Below are 19,036 nucleotides of genomic sequence, written 5' to 3' on the forward strand. Positions count from 1 at the left end.
ATTCAGGGTTGAAAAGGGACCTGTGCCCAGTGGTGTCATTTTGGGTAATGGGCAGTCTCAGAACCTATCCTGTGCACCAAATAAGGAGCAAGTTCATAAGCAAGCAGGAATAGCTTTGGTGCAACTCAGACCCTCAGTTCCAGCCTCCAGCACAATTTTCTGCTTAAGAATAATCAGGGCAGAAGGGAAGCATACAGTTCTTACTCTGAACCAATAGAACTTTCCAGCTGACTGATAGAGCCTGAGTCCAGCAGCAGTTTCCTGTTGCTCAGACCTAAATCTAGGTCAGGAACTTGCAGAGATCAAAACAGGGTTGGCAACCAGACTTTGCCCTGGATCAGATCACTTTGGGAGCACAGAAAGCTTGCAGACCCTCAGCTTGAGCTGTCCTGAGATCCTGGAATAACATAGCAATCAATTGTCCAAGAAAGGAGCAATAGGACCAGCCCAGACATTCCCTCCAGAAATGCACAGAGCCTCACTTTAATATGGAGTCCAAAGTCTAGAAGTAGGATGGAAAAATGAACAAACAAAAAAAGAATCCCATCATAAAAAGCTATTATGGTGACAGGGACACTTAAGATACAAGCCAAGAAGAAGAGAATGACTCTAAAACATATACAGGCAACCCTCAGAGAAAAACACAGTTTTGGTTCAAATTTAGCTAAAATTTTTGAAAGAGATGAAGCATCAATTTAAAGATGATTTTTAAAATTTATTTATAAATGAAATGAGAGTTCTAGAGGTAAAAAGGGGGAGAGAAATAGAGCCATGGAAGAAAGAATTAGAGAGGGAATTAATGGACTGGCACAAAAAATATATCCTTACCCAAGGAACAAATTCTGAAAATTAGAATAGACCAAATAGAAGGCACTTACTCCATGAGACAACAGGAAGTATTAAAACAAAATCAAAAGACTGAAAATATTGAAGATAATATAAAGTAGCTCATAGCAAAAACAACTAAGCTGAGAAACAGATCAAGTGGAAAAAAATTAAAAATCATGGGACCATCTGAATTCAAGTATTGTGGAACCACAATCAGAATTATATGCAATATAGAAGCCACTACTTTAAGGTGATGAAGATCTTAGATTATAAAATTCCAGAAGGCAAAGGATAGAGACTTGCAACGAAGAATAACTTAGTCAGCAAAACTGAGTATAATCTTACAAGGGAAAAAATGGAATTTGGATGAAATAGATGACTTCTAAGCATTCCTGATGAAAAGACCCGAGTTGCAACAATTTACACATTGACAATAATATAGTAAAGCCAAACATCTATGAAAGAATTGGGGACTCAGATCAGCCTAATGACTAAACACAATTCTAGAGGATTTACGAAACATGCTATATGTTGTTCCTCCTACCTTTTTGAAGAGGACCAGTGACATCACAGGGTGATGTCTTGACTTGAGCATGAATTCAAGTGAGGCAGAGTTGCAAAAAGTCATCTCTTCCAGAGTCATCAAAGTCCAGTGACAAGATAAAAGTCAGGATGTCTGGTGATGACTCAGGATGCAGTGGATGACCAGCTTCTTCGATATCTGACCAAGCTCTAAGTGGTCTGCTTTAGTTGTCTTCATGGCCTTTGGAACAAATTGTTGTCATCCACTATTCTACTGGGGGAAGTTTTCACATGCTTAGGGTAGGCATGCCGCTAACTCACCAATGAGTTTGAGGCTTTTTGGTTACCCTCAGTCTGTTTTAGCCCATTTGCTGAGACAGTTTTAACAGTGTGGTCAGTGAACATGTTACAGCTTCTTTGAGCTACCAGTGGGAGCTGAGTGACAGGTGGACACCAAAGGTAGATGAGCAGTCGTGAAAAGGGATTGGCAAGCCCTCAAACCAGAGATACTGTAACTTCATGAATACCTCAAACACCCCACCTACCTCCTAATAGAGAGGAGAAGGGTTTAGAGTACAGAATGACATATGTTTTGGACAAGATCAATGCTGAAATTTGTTTTTCTTGACTATATATGTTTATAACCGGGATTTTGTTTCTCTTTCATTCTCATTGGTGTGGTAGGGAGTTGAGACGGGAAAAAGAGAAGGCATAGTTTTGTTGATTGAAAAAAATAAAATATAACTTTTTTCGTGTGTGTTTGGGGGAAGGTTCCTATTACTTACAACTCCCTATTACCCTTAGGGTCAAACACAAAATCCTTTGTTTGGCTTTTAAAGGTCTTCATAACCTGGTCCCTTCTTACCTTTCCAGTCTTCTTACACCTTACTCCCTTTTGGGTCCTCTGTAATCCAATGACTCTGGACTCCTTGCGGTTCCTTGCAAAGGATATTCTGATTATATCTCTTGTTTCAAGATAGTTGTTTACATGTTATCTCCTTCATTAGACTGTGAGCTCCTTGTGAGGCGTGCCTTGCTTTCCTTTGTATCTCTAGTGCTTTTCACAGTTCCTGAAACATAGTAGGCACTTAATGAATGCTTTTGGACTTGGTATTACCTCTCTGGTCTTTGCTTTCTTCACTGGAGAAGTGAAAGGATTGGACTAAAGTCTCTAAAGTTTTTCCCAGCATTAACATTCTGAAGCTCTGATTCTGTGCCTGTCTGATAAGCACTCGATACGCATTTGTTAGCTTTACTTCTCCACTAACTAGTCTTCAAATGCAACATTACAGGATGATAGGCCTTGTCTTGTGAAATAATAAATTAGTTTCACACCATATGTTTAAAGGGATTAGTGTGTCAAGTGCCAAGGATGTTACATGAGAATAAAATACAGTGTTATGATGAGATCCACCAACAGCTAAGTCTGTAACAGTAAACAATATTTTGCTTTTTCTTTGAAGCTAAATCTGAAGTGGCACCGCTGATGTTTGCTAACTTTTTTCTAATGCACAATGTGTCACAATGTGAGTAGAAAATAAACTAAAATCTGTTTCTATGCCACAATTTTTTTTCCCTCTACGTTTGGTGCCAGCAAACAAATTAACTGGTTATTTTTGCAATGTATTTATTTTGCTGTCTTTTCAAATATCGTATACATTGTGGTTTTAAATGTAATAGCTGTAATAAACAAATTGGCAACTCATTTAGTGTCTAATAACTTTTTAATCATTAGTTATTTTAATCAGCCAATTAAGTTTTAATTGACCTGTGATTTCATTGGTATTGATTAATTCTTTCCACCCATGTAGACCAGAGCTTCTATGTTAGACACAATTGGTGTCACAGTAGACACAGCACCAGACCTGGAGTCAGAAAGATCTGAGTTCAATCCAGCCTCAGACATTTACTGCAGTAAACAATTTTTAAGTGCCTGCTGTGTGTCAGGCACTGTGCTAAGACACATACTAGCTGAATGATCCTGAGCAAGTCAATTAACCTCAGTTTCCTCAAGTGTAAAAACATGCAACAGAGTTGTTGTGAGGGTGAAATGAAATATTTGTAAAGGACTTAGCACAGTGCCTGGCACATAGTGAGTGTTGTATAAATAACTTACATAGAGATCAGCTGGAGAGGGCTGAGAGGTTAAGTAACAGGATCATAGATGTAGAGCTGGAAGGAATGTTAAAGGTCATTTAGTCCTCAGCCTCATTTTAAAGGTGAGGAAATTAAGGCCCAAAGAGGGTAACTGACTTGACCAAAGTCATATAGGTAGTAATTAGAACAGTTCAGATTTGAACTCAGGCCAACGTGGATCCAAACCTGATTATCTTTTCACCGTACCACATTGCCCATCGTCACACAACTAGTAGGTGTCAGTGGCCATATTGGAACCCAGATTTTCCTGACTCCAAGGCTGGCGCTGTGGATAGTGCACCAGACTTGGAGTCAGGAAGACCTGGGTTCAAATCTGGCCTTCGACATATAATAGCTGCATGACTCTGGCCAAGTCATTTCACCTCCGTCTGCCTCAGTTTCCTCATTCATAAAATGGGGATAATAATAGCACCTATTTCCCAGAGTTGTTGTGAAAATAAAATGAGATAATATTCATAAAGCACTCTCCAAACTTTAAAGGACTATAAAAATGTTAGCTAATATTATTATGCTACGCTACCCTCTCTGTTAGTTATTAGATAGCAACAAACATGCCTTTGACATGACTCCGCATGTCTTAGGATGGAGAAACATAAAAACAGCCTTCTGTGATCTGGTTGATAGACACTCCAATTACCATGGGTATTTTTTTAGTACAGTTGTGAAAAACTTTGTATTACTGTTGGCTGAAGGTCCACCTTTCATTTTATTTCCCACACTGAGGGAAAATACACTTCATAAATCTATAAATAGGAAAGACTTTTGTTTCCTTTGCCCCTTTTATTGGTATTATTTGTTTTCCCAATAGTGATAGTTACACTAACACACCTTTGAATAGCAATAATACATTACAGGCAAGTAGGAATATCTGAGTTAATTCTCAAGGCAGGAGAGAATGAGTTCAATGGTACAGACAGAAGAATGAGCCTTAGAGAAAAATAGGTATGCTTTTGTGACCAATGAGGCAAAAATCATAGAATGTTAGAGTTGGAATGAAGCTTTGTGATTAGTTTGTCCAACTCTTTCAAAGTAAAGGACCTAACAATGTTCAAGAAAATCACTAACCAGCAGTGTACCCTATGGCTCTTTATAGCCATAACCCCTGATTGTAACTTGTTATTCTACCACTCAATTTTAGTTGAAAAATAGTCCTCGATGTGAGTGAACCATCCCTTAAGATGCCTTGCTGAAACAGCATGCCTGGGAAATGCATCTACCTTTTAAGGAATTGCATTCCAAGTAGATATGCTATGGTCCCTACTTCCCCCAAAGAAGTGATGCTAGGGGATACTCACCTAATAAGTATACTCTTTAGATTAGGTCTTACAAAAAAAGTTGGGAAGCGGAGGATGGAGATAATCATCTGGTTAATATGACCATCAAATATTTTAGATGGAAATGTTTCTGGCAGATGGGTCTTGGTTTATTTCCCAAATGGTAAAATTTTGGGTTTCCCCTTGTGTATAGACCCAGTCAGAGTGTGAAATTTATCCCTGCTTCTCTTCTACATCTTGGTTTTGTCTACAGACACAGGAAGGTGTGTTGATGGGGAGATTTGTAATTAATCTCTTCTTCATATTTACTTTTCTAGGTTACACTTGTCATTCTCCTCTCTCTCCCAGAGTGTAAGTGGTAGGAAGGGACAGTTTTCTGATTTTGTCTTTGCACCCCCAGAACCTACCATAGCTCTTAGCACATAATACATACTTAAATGTCAGATTGGATTGAATTGAACAAACTAACATTTTAATAGTACAGTTCCAAGATGCAATCTGTGATAACATTTCAGTATCATTTGCCACTGATTATTGTATAGTCTTCCTATTTAGATCATTACTAATGTTACTTGCCTTGCTCTTGTGGAAGTGTTTGCTACTTGTATGTAGTTGGCTCAAAGATTTTAAAACAAACTCCTCCAAATAAAATGTGGAAAACACTGGGCAAATAAGGAATATAAGCATTCACAGTTATTTCACTGGATTGTGAAGAAAATATTTTATAAAATTTAAAGAAATATAAAGTGCTTAGTACAGTGCCTGGCACATAGTAGGCATTTAATAAATGTTTATTGACTATGTAAGGGTTATTATTATTTTTAACCAGTCAAATACGATAATCACTTATGTATATGTTGCAGTCTTCTGAGGATAGGGTATTTCTATCTCCTCTAGTGCCTAGCACATTTGTTCATCACACAGTAGGTATTTAATAAATGTTAAATTAAAGAATTTCTCTTCTGAAGATGTTTCATATGAAATTGTTAAATTGAATTTTAAAAGAAAGTCTAGTGAACATTTACTATGTGCTAGGCACTGTTTTAGGTTTTGGGTCTTCAGTGGCTAAAAAAGGGAAAGGAACAATCCCTTCCCTCAAAGAGCTTACATTCTGAAATGGGAGTTTATAGTTTACTGAATAAGACTTGCTTGTCTGTATTTAGACAGCTGTGATACAGCAGAAATACTATTGCAATGAGAAGACCCCCGTTCTTGCCGGTCTTTTCCGTTTTCTAGCTGTGTGATATTTGACAAATCACTTAGCTTCTCTGGTCTTTTGTCTCTTCATCTGTAAAATCGAAGTAATCCTATCAGAGGAATGAGATGGCGTAGCACCTATTCCAGTGCACTGCACACAGCAGCACTTGCTTCTCTTCTACCCTTGAGAAACAAACTTGACCAGAGAAAAAGTGCCTGGGACTGATAGCCTGGCTTCAAACCCCAACCTTTTTTTAATCCTAGCCCTGTGACTGAGTTAGCCATTTAAGCTAATTCCCCAGTTCCCTTATCTGCACTCCCTTTACCTTAACGGGTTATGGTGAGAAACAAGAGAAATAGTAGGTCTTGAGGGGAATGGAATATAGGTGCAAGCCCATGAGTTCTGTAAGCTGTGAGGCATTATTATCATTTGAAAAGAAATTATTATTGGAATGTTGTACATTTTGTTTTGTTTTTCTCTTTTCTCTCTCCTTCCTTCCTTCCTTCCTTCCTTCCTTCCTTCCTTCCTTCCTTCCTTCCTTTCTTTCTTTCTTTCTTTCTTTCTTGATTTCTTTATTTCTTTCCTTCCTTCCTTCCCTCCTTTCTTCTTCCTCCTTTCTTTCTTTCTTTCTTTCTTTCTTTCTTTCTTTCTTTCTTTCTTTCTTTCTTTTTCTTTCTTTCCTTCCTTCCTTCCTTCCCTCCTTTCTTCTTTCCTCCTTTCTTTCTTTCTTTCCTTCTTTCTTTCTTTTTCCCTTCTTTTCAGAGGCAGGGGACCTATGGGAGTATGTGCTGTGTATTTCGGAGGAGGGTCGTAACACTTGCGAGGTCGGGGTGGGGAGACAGGGAAACTGCTAACTGGTTGTGGCAGACCGCATAGAACCTTTGGAACGCGTGAACTTCCTTCTTTGAGTTGCGCACGGGTGATAACCACTGGGAGAGAGCGTGATTCGACGGGTTCTCGAAATACCCAATCTGGCAGAGCCTGGGCCTCAGAAACAGTCCTTGCTTTGATCCTTTCGAATTTGCTCCATCCCAGGAAGCCGCAACCAGAGGGAAGAAGCGCAAACTTCACCCTAGTTGTTCCAGGGACCCGTTTGGCTCCATTTGAAGGTGGGACAGACAACGGGAGCATGACGCGGGCTGCGGGGGAAGAAGGCGGGGAAGCGGGGGGCGGACAGTCTTGGTTGACATAGTAACTCTTCATCACTCCCGCTCCCTCTGGTTTTCTCTGGCGATCTAGCGAGAGCGCTCGGCTCTCTCAGTGACCCCGCCTGCCCGCCTGCGCTCTGCTCTGCCTGGGGGAGCGGGGAGCGCACACTTACTTCCCGTGGGGCCCCGAAGATCATTCTGTTGGGACAGAAGCTTGGGCCCCCTTCCTGTCTGCTCTTCAAAGTGCCTTGCTGGGCAGGAGCGACGGCGGCGGCGTGCGCCTTTCCGCTCATCAGTGCTGTCAACCCTTCTCTCCAAGGAGTGTCTGCTCTGCGTCCCGCCGGGCCCCAGGATCAGCCCTTCCTCCAGCACAAGAAGCCGAGACTCCATTTGGAGGCACCTTCACCTCGTGTTCTGGCCTGGGGACTCTGGGCTGTAGCTGGGTCCAGGGCTGAGCTGGGCCAGGGTGCCCCGTGACCGTCCAGGCTAAGCGCCGGCCATGAATCAGAACTCTCCCTATGGCCCTCGGAGGGTCTGTACTCCTGGAACCGGGGCCCGGAGAAATGAGAGCCAGGACTACCTGCTCATTGACTCGGAGCTTTGCGAGGACAACTCCCTACAGCAGCCCTCGGTTCTGCCCCCCTATGGCTACTATCCGTGCCTGTGAGTGCTGGGTACTGCCCAGGGACGGGAGGAGTTCGAGCCGTGCGGGTGTGTGTGTGTGTGTGTGTGTGTGTGTGAATCTGTCTGTCGAGACAGAAAATGAGCAGAGTCAAAGGCGGGATATACAGAGACACCGAGACAGATACAGAGACAGATGCTGAGATAAGAGTGAGAAACAGAGACAGACAGAGATAACGTATATGCAGGGAAAGGCAAAAGTGGACACTGTTGAGACTGCAACTGCCAGCCTATTGGTGGATTCGTGTACCTGTGTGTGTTTTGGATGTTTGTGACTGCATCTTTATATGCATGAGTTCATCCGTACTTGAATGTGCTAACTTTCTTCCAACCCTGATTTGCCACATAAAAATGCATTCTGCTGAGAAACAATGGGGCCAGGTACTGCGCTCTTTTCGAATTTTCCTTCCAGGTGGGTTTAGGAGCCGGGGAGGAAGGAAGTGTGAGGAGGCGAGCTGTAGTCTTTATGGAAGGACTGGGAAACTTGAAACACTGCTAGCAGACCCCTCCCTGTCGTTGGGGCTGGAACTCTCATCCACCTTCTACTATCGTCCCGTTCTCCAGCACCTTCTGTTTCCTGCCTCTTCTTCTAGCTTGGTTTCTTGCCCTCCAGCTGGTCAGTTGGAACTGACCAGGCTGGGCTCCTCTAAGAATCTTAAGCACTGATGCATGTTTGTGGGTGAAGGCATTGAATCACATCGCTGATACTCCCAAATATCCTTCCCACCATATTCCTTGGGAAGAGAGAGAGTCATATCTACAGCATCTTTTCCCATCATAAACAAAAAATGTCTGTTTGTTAGTCTTGGAAACATTTTTCAAAGATCCAAATCTCTCTTCTGCAGCTGGGAGGCATCACGATGGGCCAAGAGCCCTCATGGTAGTTGGAGGGTTAATACAGTGAAGTAAAATTTTGGTTTTCCAGGATCTGGGCAAAAGATTTCAGTAGGTATGGAAAAACAATCTTTGGGGTTGGTGCCAACATGAGGTCAAGGAGACTGGAAAGGGTAGTACCCTTAATCTAGGGATGGATAGTCAGAGGTTATTTAAGGATTTTCCTTTGGGAAAAAGAAAACTAGAAGAGTCTACCTCTTCCTCACCCTCCCAACTCTCTAGCATAATTATGTCTGTCCCCCAGAGATTGTGTTTTTTCTTTACCCTAATTTGTCCCCCCCCTTTTGTTGGTAATGTTTCCTGTAGTTTGTTAATAGAAGAGCATTGCACGATTGCCAGAAATATTGGGATGATATTCTGCCTTGGGGTATCTGACAAGTCCTTAGTAAATGTGAAGGTACCCAAAATGACTATGGATCCCTGGAAAGGCTGTTTATACAATGGAGAGAGTGGTAAGCTAGGCCTCCAATCAGTGAAAGTGCCTGAATACAGTACTTTTACTTATGAAGAAAGTTGGTCCTTCTTTTCTATTTTCTAAAGAAATTCCTCCCTAAAACCCAGGGTGAGCTGGCACATCTAAAACTGTGTTCCTGGGGCAACATTTAGTTACTGATCTGGAAATGCTGCCTGAAGATATAGGACATCAGAGATGTATTTATTCTAATGTATATATTTATACCTTATGAGAATTTAATGCATTTTCTATTGGTAGCTGGTGATGATTCTGATTTTTAAAAGTTACCCTTATCTATATTGTGAAGCCAACAAATATATATCCTCTCTAAGGTTACCTTCCATTTACCATGTCTGTATCTTCTATGTCCCTATTTATTTACTTGCTGTTGTCCCCTTGAAGATAGGTACCCTTTGTGTTTTTGCCTTTCTTTGTATCCTAAGTGCTTAGCACAGTGCCTGCCATAAGTCTCTCCACCATCCAGTCCATCTTCCATTCAGCTGCCAAAATGATTTTCCTAAAGCAAGATCTGACCATTTCACTTCCATAGTCAATAAACTTCAGGGTTCTCGATTATCCCCAGGATCAAATACATTCTCTGTTTGGCAATCAAAGCCTTCATAATATAGCCCCATCTCCCCCACTTTACTTTTCTAATCTTCTTACAGCTTACAAACACACACACACACACACACACACACACATACATACATACACACATATCCAGTGATATTGGCTACCTTGTTGTTCCTCACAAGACCCTCCATCTCTCAGCTCTGTGCATTTTCTCTGACTGTCTCCCATGTCTAGGATGCTGTCTCTTGTCATTTCTGCTCTTGGCTTCCTTCAAGTGCCAACTAAAATCTCTCCTTCTACAGGAAGACTTTGCCAATCCCTATTAATTCTAGTGCCTTCCCTCTATTAATTGTTTCCTGTTTATCCTGTATATAACCTGGTTGTAGGTATTTCTTTGCTTGTTGCCTCCCCCATTAGATTGTGAGCTACTTGAGGGTGAAGACTGTCTTTTGCTTCTCAATGTATCCTTGGTGCTTAGCATAGCCTGGCACATAGTAAACATTTTATAAATGCTTGTTGACTGACTGACTGGTACGTTGTAAGTGTTTAATAATATTGAGTGAGTGATATCCATTTTTGCATTCACTTTACAAAGTACTGTAGATTTCCACATGGGAACTATCTTATAGGTTATTTAATACAAATCATTTAGGCTACAGATGGAAAAACTGAGGCCCATAGAAGTTAAATAACTTGCCCAAAGTCTCACAGGAAACTAAGTGGCAGAGCCAGGATTCAAAATCAGATCCGTTTACTAATTCCAACATTCTTCTGTACCATTCCACGTGGACTCCTCAGCCATTCTTTGAGTTATAATATAAGTAGGTGAACTTTATTTGGATATAACTTAGTCTGATAAGCATTTATTGAAAATCATATACAGGTAAGATATATAACTAAGTTTGGGAGGACATACAAAGATGAATAAAAATCCATCTTTGATCTCAAGGAGCTTACACTTCAGTAGTTAAATCCATTGATATTAATAATAACTACCCACATTTAGATAGCATTTTGAAGCTTACAAAATATACTTTCTTTACAACATCCCATTGTGATAGGTAGTGCAGCAACAATTATGCCCCTTTTACAGGTAAAAAATGAGGTTCAGAGAGGTTAAGTGACTTGTTCATGGTCACATAACTGGTAACTTGCATAGACTAGGCTTGAAACCAAGTTGTTCTGACCCCAAATCCAGTATGTTTTCCATAACTGAAAAAAATGAGACTTAAAAAAGAATGCTGCTTTCTTTTCATTAGGCTTCACATTGAATACAATCTCCTCTAGTTACTTATTATCATCTTGGCCACTCTGATTATCACTTTTTCTTATGCTTATGGAAAAAGCCATTTTGGTGAGAAATGGGTGGTTAGAGTAAATAATTTGCAGGAAATTTTGAGGGTGTAATTTGAGAGGAAATGATTCAAAGACATTAGGTAATTTCCTCAGTCACAAATGTATATTTTTCCTTTTGCTTTCTCCAATTGTATATGGTGGCCTAACTGGTTTATCTGATACTGTCATAGTTAACTACATTCTGCTCACATTGTTCCCACCAACCCACCCCACCCCCAACTCCCAGCACTCACCCAGACACAGTAGAATATAAACTCTTTGAGGACAAGGATTGCTTTGCTTTTGCCATTGTATCCAAAGCACCCAGTCCAGGACTTGGTTTGTAATTGGCTTAATCAATCCTTATCAAACCAAATTGAAATGAACAATTAGGGAACACTTATAAGGCCCAGGAGTCTATGTTTCTATGTTAAATCCTAGAATCCCAAAGCACCATAATATTAATGTCAGAGACTTTCTTATCATTAGAAGGGTCCAGGTATGCTCTTTTGGCCCTGAACTCTTTAACTTGGAGAATCTGAGATGACCCTTGTATGGAGCCTCTCCATTCCCAATACAACATTCCCCAACCCCTGCATACTGAAGTCAATGACCTGCTTGAATGCACACTGTTCACAATATCATGGCATAAGGTTCTATTAAATTGAGGGAAAAAAAGTAAATATTTGATTAAACAACTTGTAGCCCAACCCCCCCACCCTGCTCCCCCCAAATTAACCCTCTACATTCATTTTCTGTTCAGGTTGCATAGGCTTCTCTGAAAAGTCCCTGCCCCCAAAGAGGGTTGAGTCAGGAATGGGGGCGGCTGTGTTACTCTTTCTTATTTCAACTTTCTAAAGATCTTCATGGCTCCACAGCATATGCAGCCTTCTTAAGCATGGCACACAAGTCTCTACAATTCCCTCTAGTCCTTGAATAACATTTCCCTAGCACAAACTGAGGCATTTTCTTTTTGGTCAAATACTCCCTCCCTCCCTCCCTCTCTCTCTTTCTCTCTCTCTCTCTCTCTCTCTCTCTCTCTTTCTGTCTCTCTCTCTCTTTCTGTCTCTCTCTCTCTCTCTCTCTCTCTCTCTCTCTCTCTCCCTCTCTCTCTCTCTCCCTTCCTGCCCCCTCTCCCTCCCCCCTCTCCCTCCCCCTCCCTCCACCTCCTTCCCCTCTCTCTCCCTCCTTCCTCCGCCACCCCCCCTCCCCCAGGTCTCTGTCTCTCTTCTTTACCAACACTATCTAAGGACAAGGCAGAGCAGGGAAGGTGGTTCTGAATTCTTTCAGGGCACATTATCACTCCTTAGGGAAATGAAGAAAGAGAAACAATTTACATATTGCTATAATGTGGCTAATAGGTTGAACTGAACAGCAGAGAGATGAACAGAAATTACTTAGTGAGTTGATTTCATAGAATATGTGTGCATATTGTATGGAAAGAAATTTGAACATTTGCAAATCCCTGTAATGCATGTTACTTTTTCAGAGCCTCTGCTGTCATTAGTTAACGTGTTCTTTTTGTCTGTTAATTTGACATCAAAATTGTCATATTAGATTGCATCTTGGACTCTTTTGGTGATGTTTAAAAAAGTTTTTTTTCTGACAGATACCCTGAGTTTTCCTAACACCAGTATTCTTTTCCTATCAGTCCACTGCCCAGTCTGTATTGCTAGCTCATCATCTATGCCCCATGTCCTAGCCATTGTTATTCCCAAAATTCTCGTCTCAAACCTCTTTTCTTCTATCAATGGACTCTTAGTGAGCTCATCTCCCCTTTCCTCCTCCCATGGGTTCAAGTATTATTTCTATGAATATGATTCCAAAATCTTTTTTATCCAGCCCTCTCTTCTCTCTTAAACTCCAGTCCTATATCAACTATCTGTTGCATATCTCTGCTTGAATATTTTAGGCATATCACACTTCATATATCCAAACTGAAATTCACTATCTTTTTATCTAAACCTACCCCTCTTCCTAATTTCCCTATTTCTATTAAAGGCAATACCATTTTTTCTAGTCACCTAGGTTCATAATCTTGAAGTATTCCTCAATTCCTCATTATCCCTAAATTATCATTTCCAATCAGTCCCCAAATTTTGTTGATATCTGCAACATTTCATGTCTCTATTAATGTATAGCCACTCTGCTTTGGGTCCTTATCACTTCTTGCCCTGACTATTGTAATAGCTTCCTAATTGGTTTCTCTATCTACAATTTTGCCTTTCATAAAGCACAGATATAAACGTGCCATTCCTGTGCTCAAGAAGTTTTGATGGCTTTCTGTTTTTTCCGTGTTAAAATATAAGCTCTTCTTTTTGTCTTTTAAAATCCTTCACAATTGGTCTGTAGCCCATCTTTCCAGAGTGATTTCCCAGTACTCCCCCTCATACATCTCTGTCCCAACTAAGCAGGTCTAATACATTACATAATATGTCCCACCTCTGTGCCTGCAATACACTCTTTTGCCTCCATCTTTTAGAATCCTTGATTTCTTTCAAGGCTAAGCTCAAGTGCCGCCTGGGGCATGAGGCATCATTACCTGTTTCCCCCAGATAATAATGCTCACTATCCCCATTTCCCCCATACAAATGGGCTCTTTGCAGGCTGAGGCTTATCTGTGGAAATAGAACTGGAGAGGTCTTTTATTCTAATCTCTTTTAAAGATTTTCCCATTGGCAAAGGGGTAGTAATTGATGGGGAGGAGATTTAAACCTAAGTACACTGATAGTGAATCCAGCCCTTCTGCTACCTCTAAATTGTTCTGTTTTTCCCTTTCCCTTGAGTCCAAGAACTATTTCACAGTTTGCTTTTGCATGCCTAGTGTCTGGCCCACAGCAGGTGCTTAATAAATGCTTGCTGAGTTTGAGTGGAACATAGAGATTTCATAAATCTTTTTTTCCCTGGTAGTTAAAACTCATTTCTGGGTTGGGATGATGCCACATAGCACAGTTCGTCTTCCATTCACATCCATTTTTACAAAGAGTAAGAAAAACATCATAGTTTCATTCCTTTCATCAGCTCTTTCATAAAAATGCTAGGTATTTTTGGAGCCTATCAGTGAAAATTGCTATTTGTGATTACCAGTCATTGAACTGAATGGAAATCATAGGTCTGAACAAACAAACAAAAAAGATATTACTAAAATGAGGTGTGCACCTCATTTTAAGCATACATAAGAGGCCTTATACTTTATAAAACACTCTGCTTTATACATCCCTTTAAAGAAGTTCTCTCTAATGAAGTTAAAATATCATATGTGGGTTTACACACACACATGCACACACACACACACACACACACACACACACACACACACACACACACACCATAAACAGGGTGTTCCAAAGTTTTACTAAGACATTTAGGACAATCTCTCTCTCTCTCTCTCTCTCTCTCTCTCTCTCTCTCTCTCTCTGTCTCTCTGTCTCTCTCTCTGTCTCTCTGTCTCTGTCTGTCTGTCTGTCTCTCTCTCTGACTCTCTCTCTGTCTCTGTGTCTCTGTCTCTGCCTCTCTGTCTCTCTCTCTCTCTCTCCTCTCTCCTTCTCTCTGTGTAGCACAGGAACATAAGCACCCAAAAAGTATTTTTAATGATTATGTATTGACAAAATTTGTGTTTACATGTAAAAATTTCAAGAAGAACTAGCCTGGCATATTATGTTATACTTTCAGGATACAACAATGAGGATACAACCCAAGATCCCTGCCCTAGAGAAGTCTGTAGTCTAATTGATCTCATTGATTATATGAATATAAAGGAAAAATAATGAAATAGAAAATGTGTAACATCCATAAAACAAATAGAACTGCCATAAGCAGAGAACCTTGGCTGTCTGGATATTTTTCTCCATCATGTCAGTACAGGGATCTACATTCCAAAATCTGCCTATATCAATGGTACACTGTATCCTTATACAGGTAATAAGGACCAACCAGGCTTGGATCTCTCTAGTCTGTTGCATTGAGGAATTCAGCAATTCACAAAGCCATTTGTCTTAGTGTAGGGGAGAGGAGAGGAAAGGGGTACGAGACTGAGGGTGGGTCACCTATCTGTGAGCTTAACAGATTATTTTGGTAGCGCAGCTATGAGGTCTTTTCTCTTCCTGAAGGATCCTTCACTGTAAAGTATGGTTTCAGGAATGTGCAAGTTGCATTATTATTCATCAGGGCTGGCCTTCAAAAGGTACAGTGTCTCAGCTGGCCAGGCTGATGTGCTGCTGGGTTGGTTCAACCAGGTCACTTGGTGATTGTGTTGGCTTTCTCCTCAGGCTCTGATGCTGCTGGATTGGGCTTCGCTGCTGCTGAGAAAATGCTGCCTGACAGTGCCAAACAGACTATGCTGCTGTTTGGACAAAGGCTGCCAGGAGCATTTCTTAGCCAATGGAGTATTCTCAGAGCATGGGTTTCTGTTGGATGGGTTGATCCAGTGGAGTCCCAGCCTTGCTCTTTGATGGGTAGATTGCTGCTTTTTGTCTCTTCGGACACTAACTTGGCTGCATGGTACCTTCTGCTGTAGTGTTATAAAGCTTTTTTAACTAGGGCAACAACCATTATCTTAGGACAGTCAAAAACTTTTTCCCTTGACTTCCTCAGAGGATGCAGGAGATGTAAGATGACTCATTTGCCCCTCTAATTGATAAATTCTTCCCACCTCAAAAGCCCAAAAAGTGACCCTGTGTTATCTTAGGATCTTAGGCTGATTATTTTCAATTGACTTATTTTCTATCTCTAACATTCATTTGACAATTTTATACATATAAGTGGCTATCGTTTATACATATAGTTATACATATAAGTGATTACAGTTTGTGCCCTGGAAGCCAGTACATTGCCTTGCTACTCTCATCACAGGCAGTTGAGGTATTTAAGCCTCTTACTCTTTCTAGAGGGAAAATGTCAATTTTGCATCTCCAGGCTTCCACTTAACATTGGAATATTTTTGTTTAAATCCCTGAAAATGTTCAGTTTTATCTGAACTCTCACTGGGGCACCCTTTTCACACCTGCATCTTGAAGGTTTAGCACAATGACTGGCATATAGTAAGTACGTAACAAATTCTTGCGTATTGATCAATAGAGGGTTTAGTGGATTATATGTTAATACTCATCTGCAGCTTATGTGGTAGCTCCCCCTACCTCACCCCCCATGAAAGAAAATTGATTGTATCGAACTTCCAGGTTCTATGAACAACAAAATGGAGGACTAGATATTTCTCTGATCCCCACAGCCTCTCAAACCACTCCAAAATAGAAATTAGTTACCAAAGATAAAGCAATTTCAACTGTCTCCATGACAAAAACCACCTAGAATACAAAAGAAGGTTAAAAAAGCCATGTGAATTGATGCTCACTGACCCTAAGCTTACTCAACACCTCTTTCCCATCTTCCACACTACCAGTGGAAAGGATACAGTAGACCCAAGTACCAGACATAGGCTTACAACAAAACCCATCCTCATACCCTGGTCCCCCCCACCCTCTTTCTAGTGTTGTGGAGACTCCAATTCCAGACTGTGGATATTTGTTCAGGCTTCTACAGACAGCCACTATGACTGAGTACCAGCATTGCAAAGCTCTAAAGTGCCTGTGTCAGAGTAGTAAAAACCATAGCACCAACCTGGCAGTTCTCTGAACTGTTGGTGTTGGGCCAGAGAACTATGAACTGAGGAACAATGGGAGCAGGATAGGATATCAGGATGTTCCACCATGTGTTATAGGAAGTGGGTAGAAGAGGGGTAGTAAGGAAAGGAAGATATGCAGCCCTCCACCAAGCTTGAGGGAAAGAGCCTGGAATCCAGCTGGAGACAGTTATGACTACCCAAAAGTCACCTGGAGCAGAGACCTAGGCTGGCAAACCATGAACTTGTCAGTGCAGGAGGCTGAGATACTTTGAGATCCAGCCCCAAGGAAACTACCATCAGAGGAGACAAAGGGGAATAAAGGGAAAGGAGGTGGGTGAGGAATCTGAAATGACTAAAGATCTTAGAAGGAAGAGAATTCAGAGACCTTTATTATAAGCAGATAAATCAACAGGGAAAACAACAAGAATAAAATGCGACCTCTAGATGTAGTGAAACAGTTTAGGCATCTCTGAATAAATATAGCAAAACAAAGAAAATTAATCCAGCACTTGATGAGACAGAGGACCCTGTAGAATGTGAGGAGAATATAGAACCACAACAGTATGTTACTGAGTGGTTCAAAAGAGAAGTGATAATTTTGAGGGTAGAATTTATGTCCTGCACAGCAAAAGTAATGGGCAGAATAGAAAAAGTGGAATCTGCAATAAGTCTAAGAAACAAAAGAGAGAGCAATAAATTGGGCATGCAAATATATAAAAATGGATAACAATCTAGGAGAGGCAAAAAGCAATAACTATGCAAGCAAAACATACTGATCTTGGAGACAGGATGGGTAGAGACAACTTAAGGATCATAGGTCCCCAAGATGAACACAACAGGACAAAAAAAAAACCCTTAACACTGTAATGCATGGAATAATAGAAAAGAACTGCCCAGAACTTCTGTACATAGAAAATGAAATAGTAACTCTAAGTATTTGCAGATCACCTCTAGGAAAAAAAAACCCAAGGCTGCAAACTCCAAGACACATAGTGGTTAAATTAAACAATTTATTTCAGAAACAGTAAGATCTGTAAGCAATCAGGAAAAACACCTTCAAATATAAAGGAAAAGAAATTTAAATAAGAAAAGGCTATTCTTCACCCAGCAGAAAATGTAGAAGATAATGGAATAATGTTTTCTGGAAAGCAATGGAGCACAGGATGCAGGCTGGCATGACCTGCCCTGCCAATCTGAGCTTAACCAAAAATGAGAAAAGATGAATGTTTAATAATAAAGAAGTATTTGAAACATGTTTTAGAAAGAAAACCATAACTGAAGAGATTATTTGCTTCTCAAACATCCTAAATAACAGAAATGTAAGAGGAGTGAATCCAAGGATGGCAACAGAGTGACAGTAGAGAGACTAGTAAGAGACTTCTTTCTAAATGTACACGAGGAGATAGGGGTGAAGGTGGAAGTCTTGTGGAAGTAACAGTGAAGCAGTAGGCTTGGGGCATCATGGACAGAACCTGATGACTATTTGCCTACAGGAGAATCAACATTTTCTTGGGTAGGTCCTGGAGTCAGGAAGACTCAACTTCCTGAATTCTTCTTGAGTTGTATGATTCTGGTCAAGTCATATGCCTCTTTGCCTCAGTTTCCTCATCTGCAAAATAAGCAGGAGAAAGAAATGGCAAACCACTCTAGTATCTTTGCCAAGAAACCCCCAAATGGGGTCACAAAGAATTGGACACAACTAAAATGACTGAACAACAGCAACGCATCACAACATGGAATGATATAAGAAAGGCAGGGGTAGCAAGGGGATGGAGAGGAATGTGAGGTGTGCTGTGGTCAAATCAAGGCTAGCAATGAGGGGATGGTAGCCCTTGTGGTCTCAGAAAGGGAAGAGCCTACAGTGGAGTGGATGAAGAGGAGGGGGTAAGGATTGAAAAAGGGGCTCTTTGGTGGTAGGAGGAAGTTCCACAGATAAAATGCTACTATGGGTGAAGAAAGATGGTTTGTGCAAGAAGATGGAACCTTGCACTTGATGTGCCCTGAGAGATTTGGTGTTTGAAATGTCTGCTTGTCCTGCTTTGGGACATGGAGAATTAGAACTCTCGGGGGCAACTGGCACCTGGGGGAGCAAGAAAGCATGGACCCAGAGAGATTTTGAGATAAATGTGGGGGGAAAGGTAATCAGAGGAGGGTATAGATGAGTGATGGGTTGTGTGATCAGGGACATCATGGGGAAAGTGCCCTACTATGGGGCGTTGTACTCTCTGACATCTGCAAAAAGTGGCATTGCTATAGGAGTGAAGAACCATGGAAAAGGGAAATCTATGAAGCAAGTTCTATGAGGCAGTGGCAGAAATCACCTAGAAGGAAGAGTCTAGATTGTATATC

At 40.9% G+C, this 19,036-nt stretch overlaps 1 protein-coding gene across 1 annotated transcript in view; it reads left to right on the top strand.

The window, feature by feature from the left end:
• The first annotated feature begins 7,626 nt into the window (after positions 1 to 7,626).
• TRPC6 (transient receptor potential cation channel subfamily C member 6) overlaps positions 7,627 to 19,036 on the top strand; it is a 179,731-nt gene continuing 168,321 nt past the window's right edge. The window contains exon 1 of the mRNA XM_036745152.1: positions 7,627 to 7,790. Coding sequence (XP_036601047.1) covers positions 7,627 to 7,790 — 164 coding nt within the window. The remainder of the gene's footprint in view (positions 7,791 to 19,036) is intronic.

This window comes from Trichosurus vulpecula, chromosome 2, assembly GCF_011100635.1.
Source record: "Trichosurus vulpecula isolate mTriVul1 chromosome 2, mTriVul1.pri, whole genome shotgun sequence".
NCBI classification, from domain to species: domain Eukaryota; kingdom Metazoa; phylum Chordata; class Mammalia; order Diprotodontia; family Phalangeridae; genus Trichosurus; species Trichosurus vulpecula.